General features: G+C 40.0%; 1 protein-coding gene across 1 annotated transcript in view; it reads left to right on the top strand.

Annotated features, from left to right (window-relative positions):
- The first annotated feature begins 1,303 nt into the window (after positions 1-1,303).
- PDGFC (platelet derived growth factor C) overlaps positions 1,304-22,135 on the top strand; it is a 136,247-nt gene continuing 115,415 nt past the window's right edge. The window contains exon 1 of the mRNA XM_075149429.1: positions 1,304-2,102. Within this exon, the coding sequence (XP_075005530.1) occupies positions 1,985-2,102 (118 nt within the window). The 5' untranslated portion in view covers positions 1,304-1,984. The remainder of the gene's footprint in view (positions 2,103-22,135) is intronic.

Below are 22,135 nucleotides of genomic sequence, written 5' to 3' on the forward strand. Positions count from 1 at the left end.
ACCCACTGCTTGTAATCATCGAGGTAGAAGACCAGCAAAGCAGTACATGTTATTTTTATTTCCATTTTAAAGTAACAACAGTGAAAAATGAAAAATTGTAATTAATAATGGTAACAATAATAAAAGTAACTACATAGTCTGCTTTGTGCAGTACGTTTCTTTCTTCATGCTCTGTAAGGGAAGGGTTGCTATTTACGATATGCTCCAAGTCTGCCTTTCAGAGGACAGCCCAGCTTGGCTGGACAGCTTTCAGTTGCTACTGGAAATATGTCACTTATTAGGAACAGAGGGGATGTTTATCACTGTCTCAAGCGTTGCTTTGGCTGAGGCAAAGAAACAGCTCAGTTATATACTGGAAAGAGCTGGGTCAAAGGATAAGAAATTTATATAGCGTGTGCTCAAGACTCCAGTCGTGCAGACTCAGTTTCTCTCTTGTGTATCTTGCACAGACAGCGAGGAAGACCACGGCTATACGGGTCTTCCCATCTGTACCCCAAACCGCCTCAAAGCTATGGGGGCTGAAGTCACCGTTACAAAACTCTCCCAAAAGTTCTCAGTCGAGAGAAAAAGATTCATCCTTCCTACTGCTTCTCTTGCCCTCCGGGTATCTAGTTAGCGTTCAGCCTTGTTACCCAGACCCATTACGTAGTGACGGTTCAAACCCTCTTCCAAGCAAACTAGAAGTGCCAGCTCTAGCAGGGAAGCTTGAACACGGCATCATCTCAGTGGGTGCTGAACATCATCAGTCCTCTACCAGCGTTAATGGGGGGACAGTCCTCGCCACAAATTCAGTTCTGATTTCTGGAGAAACAGCAAAAAGAAACCCAACCCTGTCTGTTTTATGGGTACCACCTCACTGAGTACCGCATTTCAGCATGAGAGACAGTTGTAAAAAGTTGAACCTGTGTTTCCATCTGTTTATGTAAATGCTAGAGGTCTAATTTCAAGGTAGCCAAACCAGCACGTTCTGTCCAAAGAAAAATAACCTGCATCCAGAGTCTTTTTTAAAACCTCCTCTCCATGTTTCAGTATCAAGGACTTCGACATGCTTCGGACGTTTAACTAAGCATCAAATTTTCAACCACCGTAATAACAACACAGTAAACAAATACTGGTTAAGTCAGCACAACGTCTCACCCTAATTACCAAACCCAGAAATTGGCCCCCGGACCACGGGTCCCTCAGCCGGAGGCTGGGGCGGCGGTACGCGGGCTGCCTCTGCCCCCCGCTGCAGAGGCAGCCGGCGTACCGCCGCCCCAGCACCTGTTGCGCCGCCATTTGGCCGTGAGAGAGGGGGGCAGCGGCGGGCAGGCCGCCCCGCTCAGCCTCCTTCTTCCCCAACCGACAACTTCCCGGGGCGTCAACGGCCTGCGCCAGGTGCCGCCCTCGCCGTGAGGGGAGCCGAGAGACGCGGCCCGGAGTCGGCGGCGCTGCCGCTGAGTTGAGGGCGAGGAAGGTATTTCTGTGGGAGCGCGGTCGGCCTTGCCCGCCCCGCCGGCCTGCCTCCTGCCCGCCCCGCCGGCCCGCCCCTCCGCTGGTTGCCGGCTGACAGGTGCGCGCTCCTCCGCGGCAGCAGCGGCCCCGCTCGCCCCCGCCTCTCCCGGCCCCTCTGCCTGCCCTGCGCCCTCACCAGCCCCGGCTCCTCCGGCCCCCGCCCGGCACGGCCCCGGATTGTTTAGTCCTTGGGAAGCTGGTCTGGGTCCAGATTTTGCTTTGATCCTTTTTTTTTCTTTTTTTTTTTTAAGAGAGAAAAAAAAAAAAGCCAAAGAAAAACAAAACCTGGAGACACAGAAAAGGGCTCTAGGAAAAAGTTTTGGATGGGATTATGTGGAAACTACCCTGCAATTCTCTGCTGCCAGAGCAGGCTCAGTGCTGCCTTCTCCCCAGCGGCGCAGCCCGCGCCGGGCGCTGCTGAGAGACGCCCGGGCCTCGGTGCCGCGCCGCCAGTGCCTGCTGTGCCGGAGCCCCTCGCCCCGCCGGCCCAATGCTCCTCCTCGGGCTGCTCCTGCTGACATCTGCCCTGGCCGGCCGGAGGCAGGGGGCCGCCGCCGAGTCCGACCTCAGCAGCAAGTTCGCCTTCTCCGGCGCCAAGGAGCAGAACGGTAAGGAGCAGCAGTTCCGCCGCCGCCGCGCAGCCCGGGGCAGGGGCAGGGCGGGGGCGGGCGCCCGGCCGGCGCGGAGCGGAGAGCGGAGCGGAGCTCTCTCGCCCGCGGGGTGCCCGGCGCCGCGGAGAGAGCGCGGCCCCGCGCGGGGTGGCGGCGGCGGGTGGGGAGGGGAGCGGAGCTCCGCGGCCGGGCCGGGGTGAGCGGGGCTCGGCAGCTGGGTGTGTGCCCGCCGCGTTCGGGGGAGCGCTGTGGGTAAAAGGGCAGCAGCGGTTAGGCGGCCGGGAGGGAGCCCAGCGCCGGCTCGGAGGCTCCCTCCTCCGCGGTCGGAGGTGCAAAGTGCCCCCCTCTCCTCCCCCCCCCCCCAAAAAAAAAAAAAGGCAACGACCCGCGCACCTTTGTACCCTCAATGCTTAGCTCTCGGGGGGTGGGTTTTTGTGTCTGTACGTGAATGAGTGGTATTTTGTACAGGCTGGAAACGAGCTAATCCTGCATAGGAAATTAGAATTACTTTCAACTTTCAAGTGTACCTGAAATGTTTAGAAAACTCTCAAATGCAAGTTCCCTTGGGCTGGGACTGCGCAGAGCTGGAGAAAGACTCCTTTCATACAGCGAGGGCAGCTTCGGGGTGTGTAATTTGCTTAGCCTCTGAACTCCATATGATTTACATTATTCAGATTTTTAAGCGCCTTTCCTCTTGATCTGCTATTATGAAGTCATTTTAAAGAATATTTTACAAACTGAAACGTTAGATACCGCATGAAACCACACTTAGTGTAGAATATCTAAAATTAAGGCTGTTAGCATACATTCATGGAACCCCTGGTGCTTAATGCATGGGGGGGTGAAAAATTTAGTACTTTTCATGTCAGCTAGAATGAGCTTTCTCCCTGGGCACAAACCAACACAAAAGGCCAAGCTGGGAGCTCTCAAAACTCTCTGAACTGTAATGAAATAAAGCAGAAACGCAAATTCGAGGTTAATTCAATTCTCTCAACTTTGAACTTGGGACTCCCCAGATAAAAGTATTCTACGTCATATCTTTTAATAGAAAGCAAAGCTTCAGAAACCTCCACAAGCGTTCTGTGAATGGGTAGAATATGCAGCGTGCTAGCGAATTTAGCAGGGGGAGATTAATACTCCTGTGGCCTGCTAATGTGATGATATATGGCACCTGCGGACTGCCGGAGCTGCTGATCAAAGAGCAGCACGGGGATCAATCTCTAATCAGCGCAACTGTGAAGGGCCAGAGGAAAGTGATCAAAAGACTCAGAGACCCGGCTATTCTGACAGGAAACCAATCAGACTTTGTGCACAGTACAGGAAATTATCTGCTCTGTGTGACAACAGAAATCACTCGCTTTCTACCCCTTCCCCACTTACCTGGCATTTGGAGGCTTTAGGGCACCAGTTTGTGACAAAATGGACTTGGCACTAATATACTAAAATCTCGTGCTGTTATGCTGCCTTCCGTTAAATTTGCATGGTGTGCATATGAAGCATATTGACACACAGAGAATTACCATTGCTTTGCTTTAACTTTGTCAGGACTGGAAAGAAACCTGCTACGCTGTCAGTCTGCCCTAAGAGGTTTGTTATGGGATAACGCAGCTGGGCCCTGAAGGGCCACCAGGGTCCAACAATGGGAGCGCAACGATAAAGTGTAAAAGGTAGATCATGTGGCATAGAAGCAAAACCGATGTAAATAGGTATAAGTATACGTGACAACACAAACTAGATTCTGTTCACGTATATCAGAAATGCAGCTGCCTTAGGTCAGGCTTCAACTGGTTTGCAATGCAATTTGGCATGCTCTGAGATACAGTCACTACGTCTTAGAACAAATGCAAAGCCAGGATAATTTTTTTTTTTTAAAAGTGCCCTGAAACTGTATTCTGTGGTAGTTTATACTTAAATCAGTCCAGGTTCTTCTTGTAGCTTACTTGAAGTCTGCTTTCTAGTTGTTCCATTGCAAAACTTATTTTAAAAATTAGCACAAGTTTAGGTACAGCTAAGTGCCAACCCCTGACTTTTCTTAACTGATTTTAATTATTTGGGGGATCAGTAACACTGGTCAAACCAGTTCTTACTTGATTTAATTAGAGTGATTTTTACACTCTGCTGCAATCTAAAGATTGTATAGTTTTTAGCTAGAGGCAGGTTAAAACTCCCTGGAGTATGAGAATGAGATATTGCTGTTCGCATGCCAAATAATCTTTGGTCAGGCAAGAAGGAGATTTTTCACTCACGCAGTCTACAAATAAAAATTCTGTCCTCTACTTGTAAAACTGCTAAATGGCCAAGAAGTTTTGCAGTAGAATGGCCTACAGTGTTACCCAGCAGCACATGTGGGTGCTGTAGCTATTGCTTCAAGGTGATACTGAGGATGTCTATGACCAATTACTAAATCAGTGGGACTGCTTGTGTTACAAAGGGTAAGCATGTGCTTAAGGATTTATTTTTTATAATTGGTTTTTATTTATTTATTAACTAAATTATTATTAACTTCAAAATTAAAATTTGACTCTATTTATTTACTAAATGCATTGTGAGTGTCTTCTTAGGTGGTGATTTCCTAGTGTAAATATTTCTTTGTAATTGTAAATTAGCTATTCTTAGAACACAGTATTTTGCTGCTACCTCCTAGGAATCCAGTGTGATAGTTGCTGTGCGGCCAGTGTAGCTCCATTTGAAACTACTTAAAACTACCTCCTTGTTTTTATTGGCCCTCTGTTATAATCAGGTTTTCTTTAAGAACAGGTTTTATTTGTAAACTCTGCTTGACAGTAAGGGGTTTTATGTGATTTCCTTGAAAAATTCATATTTATCTTTAATGTTTTTATTTGTAATTCAACTGAGTAAATATTCATCTGGAGGATCAAAGAAGTTTATGCAACAATTTTCTGAAAGCTGAAGTAGCAGTAAATGGTGCGTGTAGCGATGGCTCCCATTTATCTGGATGGATTTCATTTCCACGATTCTTTGTCCTGTTGAAAAACAGATTATGCTTTGAAGGGTTTTTCATACTTAGGCGACTTTATCAGTTCTCTTATGGCTGTCTGATGTATTTATTACCATTTTTCCATGTTAAAGAGTCAAGAAAAATTGATCACTCGGTTTCTTTTGAGGAACAAAACTCAATCTCTTGCATATTGAATTTGATTACTTGGATGGTTTACTTATTTCTTCTTTCTATTATAGTTCTTGCTACTTTTCCATCTACTTTTGAATGCTATTTTTATGTAGTATCTTCATCCTGTTTCTGTAGTTTCAACAATGTCTGAGGGAGCTATTGATGAATTGAGTAGTGTGAATGACTTAATTCTAATGACTTAACTCTGGTGGTTTGAGTGCACTTGCTTTGCTTATGTGATACTATTAGTTTAATCTAGGTTTGATTACACTGTAAGATGGCAGGAGAATCCAAGTTCTGTTTTCTTGGCTGTCTTAGGAGTAGATGTGATAAATGTTTACATTAATTTTGCTAAACTGTTATGATTTCTATGAGAAATATGAGGATGTCTCTATAGAAAATAATGTGAAAACTACTATCGGGTGCCATAAGCAATGAAGCGTATAGCTTATGTGGCATGCGCATTTAAAATGCAGTAATGAATGACTTCAGAAGACCAAGAAACTGAGGTCAGTTAGCAACTCACCAGGACCAACTAGTTAGAAATATTAATTTTCCTGCAACCAGTTTCAAGTGTGAATGAACAGCAGTAAATAGAGTTACTGAAATAAATCTTAGAAAACCAAAGCACTTATTTGACTTGTATCAATCCTGCAGTACAGGTAATGTACCAGTGATGATCTATCATTTGATAGATCTTAATTTCTTTTAAGGTGTTGTTTTTTTTTTTTCTTCCCCGGCATGAGTATAAACTCTTAATAATAAGTTTCACTAATTGATCACTTCATAATGTATTTCTTAAATCTTCTGAAATGGGCAAGATTTATGTCGCTTAAAAAACCAAACCAAACAGGAGCTCTTAAGCTGGAGTTTGAGATTCGTGTATCTCGGGCCATCCTTGGGAGAAGTTGGTGGATGCAACTGGAACTGAGCAAGCAGCTGAAGAGGGAACTTCTCTCGTCACCTCGGCATGTGCGTGGCCTCACACGCCTCTTCCCAACCACCTAGAGGATTCCTTGGTGCGTGTACCTCCAAAGGAGCTTCCAGCTTATTCGGGGACGGGGACAGTATCACAACGCAGAGTTTCTGATTAAGTTCATTTAACTCAGGCTGAACACCTGAAAGAAGGTGTGGATGTCCAAGTGATGCAGCACATCGAATCCTTGCAGAGAGGAGTGTCAGTGCTTGTGCCTGAGTGCAGTCATTTGACTGCAAAATTATCTCTTATAAACCAACATACTTCAAAGCAGTGGGAATCGGCGCCGCCTCTGCTGACTCTTGTGAATTGATGAGTGCCAGTACAGTCTGTTGGCTACTGCTGGGTAGCAGAAATTGTCTTCATTTTGAGAAGAGAAGGAAGTATAAAATATGAACACGTGTCATCTGAAGGGGAACTTGATAGTGATGCAATTTTTCTTAAGTTTAATCTATTTCTGTTTAGTCCAAGACTTGTTTTGAAATGTTTTAAAGCCCTTTTCCTGGAGAGTGAAGAATTGCACCACATCCTCTTTTGACTTTAAGCAAAAGATTGTGGCAAATTAGAGAAGTTCTTCAGCACCACAATAAATTGCAGTGGAAGAAAGCTTTAAAAACTGTTTTTTTGCCATTGTAGTTGACTTCTGGCATATTGTCTGCTATTCAGCAGGGTGCTGCTTGGGACTTCTCCTTAGTCCTGCTGCTTCTCTCAGTTTCTTCTATTAGGTAAAAGTAAGGGTTTTAAAAGCATAGACCATTTGCTATTTGTCCCAAACATGTAGGCATTCCAGCCTTCCCGTATCTTTGTTAAATATCTTGAATGGAATTTAAGGGAGAAACACGTAAAATCTTATTTTTGCAGTAACTAGTTCTTATTAGTTTTGCAGATCAGACTTTGAAGCTTTATGTCATGTTGTTTGGGGGTTTTTAGTTTGTTTTTCAGTTAGATACAGGGTTTTATAACAGAGAAGAAACACAGGGCATACCTTGAGACACTGACAGCTATACTACCAAAGGGCTTATGTTGAACTTTGTCTTCACATAAACATAATGTCTTTTATGTCTTATAACTTCATCCAAACCTTTTGAATCTAATTATTACATAGTCAACATGTAATAGCAAAGTACTGGTTTGCATCCTACAGCAGTGGTTGTGCATTATAGCAGAGTGGTTTTGGGGGTTTTTGTTGCTGTTGGGTAGTTGCTGCTTTTGGTTTTTGCTGTGTTTGGCAGTTCCTGATTACTAGAAAGAGGACGCGCTGTGCAAGCCCACTTCCCTTTGCTGGAAATGAGCTTCTTCAATTGCTTTATAGATAGCTCTTGGCTTTACCGGAGAACCATGCCTTTGCTTTTTAGTCACAAAGTGCGTGCCATGGAAAATACGCTTCCCAGTGTGTAAGCATCTTAGGAATTGGCCTGTATGTAAGCAGTCTTTTAGCGGAAACTCGTGGGACTTAGAAAAAGTTACACAACAGAAAATAATAGAGCTAACATGTAGAAATGCAGCTATTTTAGTAGCCCTTAGGTATCTGTATGAGTGCTTAGTTGTTTTGGAGTTTCTGAGAAATTAATTGTACATGAAAACTTATTCAGCCCTGTCATTCCCTTTTGGGGAAAACTTTTGCAGCTTGTGTTTGAATGTGAAATGCTTTTATTCAAGTAGGTGAGTGAAAATTCATAATGTGCTACGGTGAAGCTAAAATATAAATTTGTGTTTTCTAGAGGCTTCATTAAATTGTAGGATGTTATTTTAAGGTGGCAGTGCCAGGAAAATTTATTCATGGCTCCATCCAAAGATATCCTAGCCTTAGGGTTCATCTGTTTTCTGATCTTCTCTTCTCGACATCCTTCTGCTGAGATTTTATAAACATATCCCCAGTGTTACATTGGGTTATTTGTGCTTAATTTCATGATCCTACAGCATACTAAGCGGTTTTCTTTTATGTGAAAATACCCCATCTTACAAAGCATGTATACAATAGCACCTCTACTTGTTTTCATAACCTAATCAGTTTCTACCGAAGTTGATCGGCTGGGTGAGACAAGGCAGGACTCTAGACGCTCATGGAGAAAGTCTTATACACAGAGAGTATAAAAACTATTAAAAAATTAATGTAAACGAAAGGAGAGAGCCCAAGTAATTCCTTGGTCTCCTGCAGGCCTTCTGCGTTAGGGTTAGCAAGAGCTGTCTGTCTTCTGATTTCAATTAGTTCTGTTCCAAATACTCCACCTTTGTTAAGCATGCCCACAATTTTTGACTTTGACATTCACCTTGCATAGGCATGACCGTACGTTTGTACTGGGCTCGTAGGCTGCTTGGTTTCTTGTCGCTGTGGATTCCTCTGAAGTCCTGCGAGTGCGTGCCACCTCTCAACTTGTGTCAATGTGTTTTTACCTTCGCCGACTAGACCGTCAGGTGAGCTGGCTGCAACTCATGTTAAAAGAACTCATCAACTGTTTAGTGAAGTCTCTTTGAGCTGCTGGATTACTATTTCCCTGTGTGGCTGTTCTCATTCAAGCTGGGCTAATTTGAGACTTTGCAGGTTAACTCTGCGTTGAAGATGTTCACAGTGCTAGTCGCTGCTTTTTTTTTGTTGTTTTTTACTGCCATTTTCACATGCAGGTGTTTGGGGTTGGGGGAAGAGAGTATGAATTAACCTCCCGTGTACTGCAGTCCGACACGATACAGGCAGAAACAGCATTTGCACATGAAATAAGAAAATGTTCAAAGGTTATTTACCATATAGTGCATCCTTTTATAGTAGTGAGAATGGGAGAGTTGCAAGGGAATAACCAGTAACACCTTTTTTCAGTGGCAACATGCCTTTTGGTGAATTAATCCTCATAAATTATTCATTAATCTTGCGCTTTATGGTAAATTCATTCAAGGTATCATTATAAACACAGATGTTTTAAGGAGATTCTTCTAGGGCAAAGAGCACCTCTGTTCTTCTACTCCCTGAAAGCCCAAAACACCGAAATTTCTCCTTGAGTTTGTTAAAACTGATTATTAACTGTATTAAAATAGTATGCAGGCATGGCTCAGTTTGATCACCATTGTACTGATTTCTTTACACAAAGTGCAAGGTGTGCACTGGTTCTGAAGAAAACCAGGTGAAGGACCAGGCGGCGGCAGGGAGGTGGATGCTTTCCTCTGGTCACGCACCTTGCCAGCACTGAGGCTGGAAGTAGAAATCTTTGTTTTCAATTTTTTAGTAGTCTGTTTTCTAGATGAGCAGTGGCGTTAGTTGGGTAGCTGTCCTTTTACGTTCCCTATGATACTACAGTTCTACTAAAGGAAAGCGAGGGAGGTCTTCCAAGCTTTCAGCAAACATCTGGCATAGCCAGTGATAACTTTGAGTGCTGGATTTAAATGCTCTTATGGCCCTTATGTGGCTTTTCTTGAAATGTTAAGTTTGTCTGTCTCGGAAAAAGCAAAGAATGTCTTGGGAAAAGGAAACAATGCTGCTTGTGTTTCCTGTACATTTAATGCTTTTTTGCATTGCTTCTGCTGTAATATTCTTATTATGAATTGGCAATAAGTTATGTAAGAAGGTGGGGGGGCAGGAGGTTAGATGCTGCAGTTAATTAGGGAATTGGTCCTGTAATCTGATAAATGGGCTTCAAACTAGGTTCAGGCAATAAAAGGTAAAGGAGTGGTGCCCTTTTTGTAGTTTCGATATTCTACATCTTTAAACCATTACTCAGTTTGGCACATATCAGCAAAGTTGTAATTTTCGGTGAAGGAAAAGTCCAGGTGTAAAATACCAGGGAGTGTCATATTTGAAGAATAGCTTACACTGGAAAAATGATTTTAGAGACACTCTTAGCACACCTTCCATGTCAATCCATAGCTGTTAATGTCTCTATGCCACTCTTTAAGCATCATTTGCTTAAAAGCACATGAAGTGGGAAAATGACTTTGCTGGAAGAGGTACTGATTTGTGAAATAATGCATAATATCACTTCTTTTAATTGTTATCTTTAGCTGTAGTCTTTTTCACAAAATTCAGTTGTCCGGTCTTTTATTAAACTGTTATTTGGGAAGCTTTGTTGGATGAGCCATTGCATGCTAGCAACTAGAATATTTAAGAAGTTTGATATTTTTTTTTTTTGTGTGTGTGTGTGTCATTATTTTTTCTCCCCAGTGTCCTTCACTGTGTAACCATCTGACTGCCTTCACCCTTGTTCAAACCAATCAGAGGCACGAGTCCTGGGGGCTCCAGGTTCCTCCTCTGATTGACAGGAAACCAGAACTCATTTTATACGATAGTTAAACATTAAAAAAGACATATGGCACAGGAAATCCTTTTGCTGCGTGTGAAGGTATGGCATTTCCAAACTGAAAGTGTTGTTCTGACTATTTCACCGGTAGCGGTGAGTTATATGAGGCCACTTCCATCTGCAGAGAGTCTGTTTCACTTGCTTGTGGTTCTGGGGCTCATTCAAATACTCTAAAACAAAATAAAAGGAATGGATGTAATAACTTCTTTATGGAAAAGTCATAAAAAGCTACAGGGCCGTGTAAACAAATTGGGTCATTTACAAGATGTTTAAGTGATGGATAATCAGTCCAAATTCAAAGGTGTGCATTAGGTTTTACAGTCATCTTGACTGAATTTTGCCCTCAACAAGACTTTCTTTTTCTGCCAGGAATGCCTTTGACACTACAGATGACAAATTCTCAGAAACGGTGTTTTCAAACGTTTCAGTGCATTCAGAGTAAAGTCGAGAAACAGCAGAACAATTCAGTAGTATAATTTGATCTTTCTCTAGGTGAATGAGGGGCCTTTCTTGATCCGCATGGTTACACTGTAAAACAGTAGTGGAACTTTGTGGCGTTCCCGGGGAAAATAAACTGAAAGAGTTTCCCTTCTGGATTCAAACATGCCTGAACTAATTACAAAGCAACCGTTTTGGCTCTCTGCTCTGTTCATATAAATAGGTTTGCACAGAACAGCAGCAACTGTGATCCAAGTTAAACTGCGCTAGTCACAGAAACTTCTGTTGGACCAAATTGAAGCATTGAACATTGTATCTATGGTGCGTCAACTCACAAGACCCCTGTGACTCATTTCAACATTTGTCGGAGAGTACTGAAAAAGTGGAATGGAAAAGAGGATAACTAATACTTTTGCATGTTAAAATACATTCTGCAGGGTTATTTATATGCTTCAGTGTAAATGTAAGCTTATGTGTGGACAATTTGCTCAAGTTTGGGGAAGGGGCATTGGTGTTAGCTACTACGGGGTGCTTTCCTTCTCCTGAGGTGTGGTTGCTCAGCTCTGCTATTACCAGTGCAACTTCAACTACCTTTCATAACTCTTCATGCACTAAAGCCTGCAGATCATTTCAGAATGAAAATAACTTTACTCAGCGCAAGTTTGGAGTTAGTTGTAATTAACTGTACGTGGATGAAGCTAGCTATTTGTATATATAGCGCTAAATAATGAGCTCTTGACTCATCTTTTAGGTGCTCGATACTGTGCCTGCGAAAATAATAGTTGTTACTTGGGAAGTGTGTATGTGTGATTATACATTATTTGAAGAAGTCCTTCAGAAAGTGATTCAAATGAGTGTTGCATTGTACAGTGTTGATTGTAAAAGGTTTGTATTTATATTATTGTCAATTTATGTTTTAAAAATACAGTTTTGGGAGGCGGTCTACCTTAATATCTCAAGGCTTCAGTGTCTGGCTACTTAGTGTGTCTGTTGTTACGCAGGGAGACCCATACCTGCAAACATTTCTGTTGCTTGTGTAACTATAGTGGACCTGAAAGTGAAGTAAAGCCTCATGATTGAGAGCTAACGAGTAATGGCTCCAAAACAAACATGATTTCTAGACAAGGAGATGAAACTGTTATATATGACCTTACCTACATGCTCCTTTTTTAAATATGGGTAAGGATTCTTGTTGGGCCTGCTTTCTTTTCTTTGTGTCATTCAAAAATACCCAGCCCCTGGGAGCACTGCATATCTATAGTCAGACTAGAGTCTAAAACTTGAAATACTCTAAAAATTTCTGCTAAGTACTCACTGTATTTCTCACAGTACTTGCTGGCATAGGAATTCACAAAATACTTACCTCTAGCACTAATGCAGCCTTGTAGTTATTTCTTCTGAAGTGGAGATTGAATTTGTGATGAAGAATATCATTACCGCTAAGGGTCTTTGCCAGTAGAGTCTTTCAGCGATCTTTACCTGTTCTCATAAGATCCTTTATAAAGATTGGCGTAAGATGTTGAGATCAGCCATCTTTGTTGTTTCTTTATTGGGGATCTTTATTTTATATCTGTTCTTAGTACCTGCAAGAAGTAGCAGGTGTGTGCGGAAGCGGGTGTCCCAGGCTGAGTCCAAACAGGGCTGGCAGTGAGTTTTTGAGCTCATTGACTTTCACCTCAGGAGAGACCATTGAGATAATCTTCGATCTTGCCTGACACCTCAAGAGTGCCGCACCTCGGTAAAGGGAGTGCACCAGTAAAGAGAGCTCTGTTACTTAAATATCTACCTGATTTGCAAAATTATCTTACTGCTTGTGGGAGAAAAGATGGTTCTATGTAGTTGTCAAATAGAAATATAAACATGTTTCTAAAGCACGTGCTTGCCTTATCAGTGAGAATCTTACAAAACTCTGATTGGCCTCATTAATCAAGATGCATGTGAATGTACTGTGTGGAGATAATACCTGATGAAACAGTTGTGATATGTTTCCTTATTGTTACTGCTTTTAATGTAGTTACATTACCAAAATTTGGAGCTGGTTAGTTCTTTGCGTTAGGGAAAGAAACCGATGATGCGCCTGTAGTATATCTAACACTGTCCATTACTTTTATAGGATCTGTAGCTTCTCTTTGAGATTAAGTTTGAGAATCTATGTTATCATTAAGAACTGATCCAACTGTTTCAGGGTTGGATCAATGCCCTTGCATGAAGCTGATTTCTCTTGCTCATTATTGAAAAAAACCCAAATCTTGTTAATGGTTCTCATTCATCTGAAACAGTTTAAAATATTTCACCATAGAATGGAGGCTTAGTTTTCTTATGGACAGTCTTAACAGCACAACATGTATTTCTAGCAGCAGTTGCTTAATAGATGGTCTTTAATTACTCAAATTTATAGTTACATGCACTTGTATGTGGTTTATTCTGACATTTTTATGTGTGTGGATGCTTAATGTATGTTTGTTCTAATTCTGTTTATTAAGGTCTATTCTTGGGCTAGATTGACTTGCTCAGATTTTTTTTACTTTCAGGAAGTACTTGGTAATCTTTATGTTCAGTATTTACATTTCAGATGAGAATGTTATCTGCAGTTTTTTAAAAAGCAAGAATCTCTTGTTTTGAGTTGGCTTGGTCAAACAGTGGTGAATATTGGAGCTAAAACTATTTAGACTGTATTAAAAGGAGGTTAGCAGTATGTTAAACAGGTCCCCAAATATTCAAAAAATGAAAAAGTATATAGTTTAAATAGTAATCTTGTATGTATATATGAAGATCAACTAATGCTAGGTAACATGGCAAATAATATTTACATTTCACTTTCATTTTCTCTGGTTTGGGAAGAAAGGAGTCTTCCCTGCTCTTCTACATGTCAGCTGTTCTTACATTCATTTAAGTCCAGGCAACAGGGGCTGTTGAACATGTGGATCATAACCCAACATGCAGCTTGGATGTGGCCGATACGCTCCGCAGAGGGATAATGTCTTATCTGTGTGGCTGCAGCTGGTTCACGCCATCTGGTTTTGGAATGTGCATGTGCACCCAGATGTTGCTACTCAATACAGAATAGAGTAGCTATTGATTTCTGAGTCCTGTCACCCCAGCCTGTCTTCAGGATCGTAGAAGACAACTCTGGAGTATGTTTTTGGTTTTTTTAAGTGAATGGTTTTATAAATGAATTGCAGCACCTTTTTTTTTTTTTTTTTTTTTCCCTCTAGTGCATTCACTTGGCTGGCTTAAGACTTTAGGGACAGCTACAATAGAAAGATGTTAGTTTTTAGTCACAAGTAGCTGTTTTTTCAGTTATATTCACTCCTTTCTATCATCATTTTGCAGGATATTCATTGCTTTGAAGCTTGAAGTCTACCCTAAAAGACATTTTGTAAAGTACTTAATATTTGTGGTAATAGATTGCATTTAGTTAACTCCTGCTCATGATTTAGTCAAATCCTTAATATAAAGGCAATTCTAAACTTGCTGCTTACTATAATGCAAACTATTCTATGTACTAGTGATTTATTGTATTTACTGTTCCCTTAAGTATGAATATTTCCTTATAAATAGTGTGTTACTAGCTGACTAGCTCTAATCTCTAAACTTCCCTGCTGACAGTACTTTGGATAGGTGTAAAAGATGCAAAGATGTATTGAGGAGCTGTTCACTAAGGTACCCCAAAAGTTTTCTCTGTATATGAGGAATTCCACTGAAGTTGAGAAGTGATTGGATCTAGTTACTAGGAAAAAAATTACATGATGTACATTTGCAAGATCAAGCCATTGTCATTAATTCAAAGCTTGGAAAAAGGAAACATCTAGCAAAGGACTTCTTTTTCAGACTTTTGATTATGTCTGTAAAATGTGAAATTAAGTTCAGCAATTGTATTCATGTTTGCTATGGTGGTTGTGCCTGTCTAGCTATAAAAATCATTTATTGCATGTGAATTGCTTTCTTATCTGAAAAAAAATGAAATTAATAATGGTTGAAGTGTAATAAAGTTTATTTATAGAAAGTAGTATTTGAAAGATAAAAGCTAATCATACTTTCATATTTTGAGCATTGTTTTCTTTTATAGTTCTTTCATTCAGTGCCTTTCCTAAGCTAAGGAATCCAAGCTGTATGTAGAACAACAGGACTTCTACCCCATCTACTGTAAAATATTGATGGACAGATATGGAAATCTGTGCTGTTGATAAGAGTTTAAAAATAATTTGATAAGAACTGTAACGAAAAAAATGCTTCTGCCTTTATGCTAAGGGAGAAATGGTCTTTTCCACAGTTCATAGAATAGTTGAACAATGTTGGGTGTATTATAACATAGAGAAGTGGTATAGAGAGGTAAAGACAGAAATGTGAAAAGGAAAGCAGCGTTGAAGGCCATCTATAGGGAAAAAAAAATGTTAACAGTGAACCACACTGCATAGAAACTGTCTTTCTGTGTTTCTGTTTTCTTTCTGTAGTAGAAGCTCGAATAAAAGGCCTCCAGCACAGTAACTCTTCTTTGATGATTACCAAATGTGGTTAAATTTTTTTTCATACTGTTGTGCACGAGTATCTTATTTTATAAGTCTGCTAGATAGATATCACCTGATTTTTACATCATGTAAAGGTATTGAAAGGGGGGGTTTGGAAGATTTTTCACTATAACAATCAGGACGTGAAGCTGTAAACAGCAAAGACTGCAATCTAGTTTTTGTAAACACTGCAATATACTGACTTGGTTTGTCCTTTTACAACATGGCTAACTGAGAGCTCTTTGAGGTGCTGTTTCTCCAAATATAGGATGTGTCTGTTGGCGGTGGTTGTTGTTGGAACGGGTAGGTCTTTATTGTCATTCAGCTAAACTTCTGGTAGGCAGGCTTCTGGTGCTTCATTAACTATGTCCTGAGGCTGGCTTGTTACAAAGCAATATTGGTAAGTCATTGGCTTTGTATTTGTGTTACTAGCCCATAATGGTCAATGTGAGTGGAGGTTTACTTTTTCAGAGGACGACATGAATACTGTGCCATTTCCTCTCTCACTTCATGTTAATCAGAGTTCATATCCAGGGAGTGAAGAGAGAAACCAATACTTTCAGCTGTGATGGTTTTTCATGCTAAAACATTCTTAAATGTCATGTAAGTATTTATATGTCTGATGAAGTACAGATAAAAGTAGCAGATTCTTAGGCTTTTTATCAGTATTGGATTCTCAACAGAAGTAATCTCTGTTTTTCTCTGTTTTCTCCTTGTGCGCCAAAATCAAAATGTCACACACAGCCTTTCGAATTGCTTGTCTTTTGTGTGGCTAGTAAGTATAGTTTTAAGAGACAGCTTTGTGCCAGTAATTATCATTACTTTAAATGAGAGCAAATGATAATACTTTTAAAAATCAAGATTAAAGTATTTAAAAAATGAAACTTAATGGCAATGGAAAAATTATGTGTCTCTGAAAATTTGCAATATAGTTTCTTTTCTGGCACTTGCTCTTGAAGCAAGAGGAGAGAACGTAACAAACTGCGCAATGGCACCTTGGTGCCAAGATAGATTCAGTGCAACCATATTTTGTTTTTGTTATTCCTGGCACTTTTGGAAGGAATGATTTCATAATGCCTGAAATGTTTCTGAGGAGAAACAAGATTTCCACCAAGACCTCTTTCTTTCTTTCTTTCCCTTAACTTCTAATTATTCATATGGGTTGAGGAGCTCTGCTTAGAACTTCTGTTATGCATCATAAGCAGTAAATTTTTTTTCTGTGTGTAATTAAAAAAAAACAAATAGGAGGAGCATAATGTTATGCCCTCTTTCAAGAGTTGTGTTTACAGTTAAGAGTGCCTATGTTTATAAACCATGGGGAGGCAGTCTTCATGGAAATAAATAATTGCTATTTGTAGGGCACAGAGAAGCTCATGAGAAGGTAAACCAAACTAATTACTGAAAATTTTAACAGTAGTTGTTTTGTCAAAGTGAGCACTGAGTGTCCATTGCATTGGTATCCTGATAGACACAGTACACTGGTTTCTAGATATGTAGGCAGCCAGTTGGCCTAACTCCCTGTATTATATCTTAAAAGTGGCTTTTTTTTGAAAGTAAGAAGAGTAGAGAAAAGTATTACTTTCTAATAGAAAGTTCTAATTCTTTTTCTTTTTTTTTTTTTTTTTTTTTTAAATTATGATCTCTCAAAAGAAGGGCCAATTTGAGCCTGACTTCATTTGTGACTGAAAACTATCTCCTGGTTGTGATATACCAAATAACTATAAAAGCCAGTGGGTGGTTTTGTTAAAGAGGGAGTAGTGGAAAACAAGTGCATTCCTGTGGTAAGATGATGGGAGAAGGAAAATAAAGTAAAAGAAATGCAAGAGGAACCATTTTGAGGCTGTTAGAAAAACAGTGGCTTTAGCCTTAATGAATTCTGCGTTTTTGGGGTTTTTTGCGTGTGGGGGTTTTGGTTTTTTTTAAATAAACTGAGCCCTAAGGGAAAAGGGTGTGATCCAGACAGTGGTTACAGTGCTGGTTTTTGAGCAGAAAGGTCAGCAGCTTGCACCTGCCAAAAAGATTTTGGTCAGAAATGGTTAGATGTGAATTTACATATGGATGGAGGAAGAGGAGCTTTGGCAATTTCTCTGTCTGTGAATAGTCCTGGAGCCCTTGGAATCATCTTTTGCAGAAATAAATGTTATAATGGTCAAAATGAGGCTTTCAGTGCTCAGCTAGCATTTGCTTTCTGTCACAGTTAGAGAAGGGCTAGAGGGAAGGATCTTGCAGGTAGCTGGAGTGGTCTGTGATTCGGCTCCTGAAAACTGAACAAAAAACTCAAACAAACAAAAAAAACAACCAACCAAACCCAAATCAGTCCTTCTCTTCAAGATCACTTGATTACAAAGAACACACCATAAACATAATGGGATCGTTTGCTCAAAGGACCAAGGTGTTTATGTTGCTGCTACCTTTTGTAGCAAACAGTATAGAAACTCCATAGGAAAGCTTGTTAAAAAACAATTACAATAACCAGGTCAAAACTAGGATGTGGTCTTAAAAAAAAAAAAAAAAGTCCAATCAAATGTTTGCCATATTTAGCAAATAATTTTTCTCTGGATCTTTTCCATGAAAGGTGTTGATGATTTTCACCTAGGTAATGTAAACAGTTACTTTCTCTGCAGTGTAGGAAGAGATGCTACTAAGGTGCTGTCTTCTGCAGTTCTATAAATACTGTCTTGAAATGCAAGTGACAGAAGCAAGGCAAAAGTAATAATATTGTACAAAATTTAAGAAAGTCTTTGAGCAAACAAGATCCAACTTAAAGAATCTGCTTTCATTCTTTGACAATTATGTTTGTGTTTTGCTTTTAAGATGGGTGCCCTAGTCTTAAACTTCTTGCTGCTCTGGAATTTCCTTCCCTTCCAGAACTGAAGTCTTCTGTACGTAATTTAGCTTCCTGAATTTTCTTTCTTTTATAAAAAGAGTACCTGGATCATTGGTTCTGGGTACATTTTTTTCCTTACTACTTCAAACGTCTATTTACAAATACTGGTTCAAATAAGCAATATTACATTCAAAGAGATTGCGTCCAGAAAATAACTCTCTAACCAGCTTTAGATACCTCATCATCTTTCTCACAGTGAAAAAATATTTCTATGCTGTTAACTTCTCAGGCTTGGTATGATTCTGTTTTCTTTCCATAGCTTTCTCGTATACACATGAATTATTTAAAGACCTCACTTTAAAATTTTAACATCTTAATCTAACTGCAGAGGGTTATCTAATGATGATAATGCCACCTCCAACAGTTGTTTTATAACTCTTCAAGCTGTAGCTATATATTAGACTTTAGACAGTGTTAACAACTTTCTTGAAGTACCTGCAGAAATCTTCCAGGATCATGAAGCTAGAAGACCTTTTTATTGCTTCCTTGACGCAAAAATATTGCCAGGACTCACTTAATGACAGTCTATCAGTGTAACACTTCAGTTATATTTCTTAATATCATGGTATTACTCAGGTGGTAATAAAGCATAAACAATTGAAAGCACAAGGTCTAGCTATTTATCCTGTTCTGTTCTTGTAATTTACTTGAAATTAGGCCTAGCCACTACTTGAGTAGGCTTCCAAAGAAATATAAAATGTATAAAAAGATGAAGTGGCTTTGGAGACAGCGTGGTAGTCTTCCATCTGTGTTGGTACTGAATGTGACATGATGGTGCTCCTGTAATTGTTTGTGGATTTTTTGCTGTTTGTTTTGTTCTGTTTTTTCTTCCTCTCCCCCTCCTCATGCTGGAGGGTTGAGATGGTGACCGAGATCACCTATCACTTGCTGCAGGAATAACACACTGCTTTGACCAAATTGAAATTGGAGAATTGCTATTGGTCCGCATAAATTCCTTCCTAAACACTTAATTTTCTTGCTCAACAATAATGCCTTTGGTTTAGAGCAGCCACTAATTAACTACTTTGAGTTGTTTATCCCCCATTTGGATCTGTAAGAATGTAATTGCCATCCTGTTGCCCAGTTTTACACTTCTCTGGATATATTTTAGTATTCTTTGGGATCTTTACATAAGAGATGTGACTATTATGTTTCATTTTTAACTTGTGGAAACCATAGGAAGAGAAGCTGTAGCAGTTGTGGCACTGGGGTTTGAAAGCACAGCTGAAATCTTTAAGAAAGAGAAGAGAAACAGAACAGAGTTATGGGCAGAACAATTAGAAAGCTCACTCAGACATGACTCCTGTTTACCAAGAAAATTTCAGTTAAGAATTACCTTCTAAATCTGGAAATATTTAAAGATATAAAACTTAGGGTTAATTAGCTTATTAAATATTAGGCTGAGGAGAATTCAAGAAAATTATTCTTGATTATACTCAAAAAGAAGTGCTTTGTATTTGAGATGAAACAGTTTTATTAAAGGTAAGCAAGGAGAGGTAATTAAAGATATGGAATAATATGTGCATTTTGAATATCATCAATGGTAATGAGGCCAAAAGGAAGAGATAAGGTTAAGTATAATGCTGTGATCTACAATACTGTAGATTAAAAGAAAGCACTAGTAATGCAGCCTGTGTGCCAAGGCAACTCCCTGAGAAATATCTAGAAGGTAATAGCAGCCATTCCAGGCCAAATGAAAGGTCTATTGAGCTCAACGTGTTGTATCTGACAATGCCCGTTAAGGAACGTAATGGTGATTCCCTGATCTATTCTCCTGCCTTCTAGCATTTTAGTAGTCAGAAGTTTTTTTTTAAGGTGCAGGCAGAATTTTGGGCTTTGGTAGCCCAATAGCTTTTTGAAATCTTGTAAACTTCTGCTATCTACAGTTTCCAGTGGTGAGAAAGTTTAACCACGTAACAGATAAATATCTTCTTTTGGTTGCTTCACATGCACATGGATCATTTTAGTCAATATCACCTAGTTCTTTGTTTTTGCCTATGATTTCTCGATTTGACCTGCTATTGTGGAGCCTCACCTGAGACCCACCCCAGGCTTTGGATCTGCCACGTTGTTCTCCTGTATAGCGTTTGAGTGTATGTCTATAGTAAATATGCACATATGTATGTGTGTGGGTATAGGAGATATGAATAAAAATGCATATGAAGTATTATCTGCTGGTATGCCAAGTATCAAAAAGTATTGGCAAGCAGTATTCGAGATATGAGTACACCATGGATTTATACAGTGATAGTGTTCTTTCTGGTTCTCTGCTTTTGCCGCGGGTTCTTAATAGGCAGGTTTTCCTCTTAGCAGTGTAATCCTGTCCCAGACAGGGACAGACAGCAGCTCTGCACGTGGGAAAGATGCTGAGAAATTGCTTTGTTTTGTGCTCGGATCTGGGAATGATGGGAACCCCAGTGAGATGAAGCCATAAATTTCACAGGAGCAAGCTGTTTCCATGTTCCACTTCAAGTATATTGTTGTAATATGGGTAAAAGATGTTGTTATTCAGGTGGTGACTGTAAAAATGGGAGGTAAACTTTCTTAAGTGTTCTTTCCTGAGCATTAGGTTGTGGTGTCAAGTGATATTCTGTTTGTTTTGGCCTTGGTTTTCTTCCCATAGACTTTTTTTGGTTTGTAAACCTTCAGGAATCTACTCCTCCATTAGGCCTCTGCCTAAGAGGAGCGGAGACTATTTCTTCTACCTTACCAGCCTGCAAAAGGAACAGGTCTAGTTACTGAGTTTACATGAAGAGCCCTTTTCAGTACTATCATCGCAAATCGCAGCTTTCTGAAGGCAGCATGGAGGCTGTGAAAACTGTGATCCATTTGCCATTCACGTGAGGGAAGGACCTATATGTGTAGGAAAGTTTGTTTTGCGTTGGATCCAGAGATGTTTGACATCATAATGACAGTAAATTGTCCTTGCCAAGTATTTCAGCTCCCCAGTTGAAGGGGAACCTGCCCTAGAAGTAAGCAGGTTCTTCAGTGTAGCCAATGATATTTAGATCTTGCAAAGGAGTTGCTAGTCTCCCGTCCTTTTCCTTGCCCCCTTTTTGACTTGAATTTTATTTGTAAGAAAGTTTACCAGGGAGTTTCACAGGTAATGCTGTATCTTTGTCTACCTTGTGTATGATAGTGATTGATTTTCCCTCCCCCTCCTTTTTAAACAGAATATTTTCTAGGATTTCTTACTTATTTTTAAATGAAGAAAAACACATCCTTCAGAGTACCTGATGCTTCACCTAACTGTATCTTTCTAGTTTCTCTTGAGTCCGCATTGGATGCCATTTTGCATTTAGGAATGTGTTTTTTTGACTGAAACCAAAATTAAAAAAAAAATTGTTCTTAGAAAAGTATATTAAAGAGAGAACTTGTGTACTTCTGATGGCTTCTGTGGTCTGAAGTCCTGGTTATTATACACACAATAAATAACACCTACTTAGTCGATAATTCTCATTAACCTCATCAGGTAGAAGTGACAAGATAAGCACTAGGTAGTAGCACATACTTGTTTTCTGGTAGTATTTTTAAATTCTGCAATTCTAGAGTTAATGTTGATGACACGGCACTATTATGTTTAAACTGTAGAACTGAAAGCTCAGCCTTAAATTTACCGTGGGAAGTTATTTGGTAAGCATTTTTGTGTTTGAGGTGACTTACAAGAAATAATTCTCAAGATTGCCTTTTATGTTTAAAGGTAGCCTAGCAATTGAACAATTAGTTGTCTTGTTTTGTGTTTTTTTTTTTTCTTTGATGGATTCCTAGAGGAGGAATGAACTCTGCAGTCATGAACAGCCTAATGCAT

Source organism: Calonectris borealis, chromosome 4 (assembly GCF_964195595.1).
Source record: "Calonectris borealis chromosome 4, bCalBor7.hap1.2, whole genome shotgun sequence".
Lineage (NCBI taxonomy): Eukaryota > Metazoa > Chordata > Aves > Procellariiformes > Procellariidae > Calonectris > Calonectris borealis.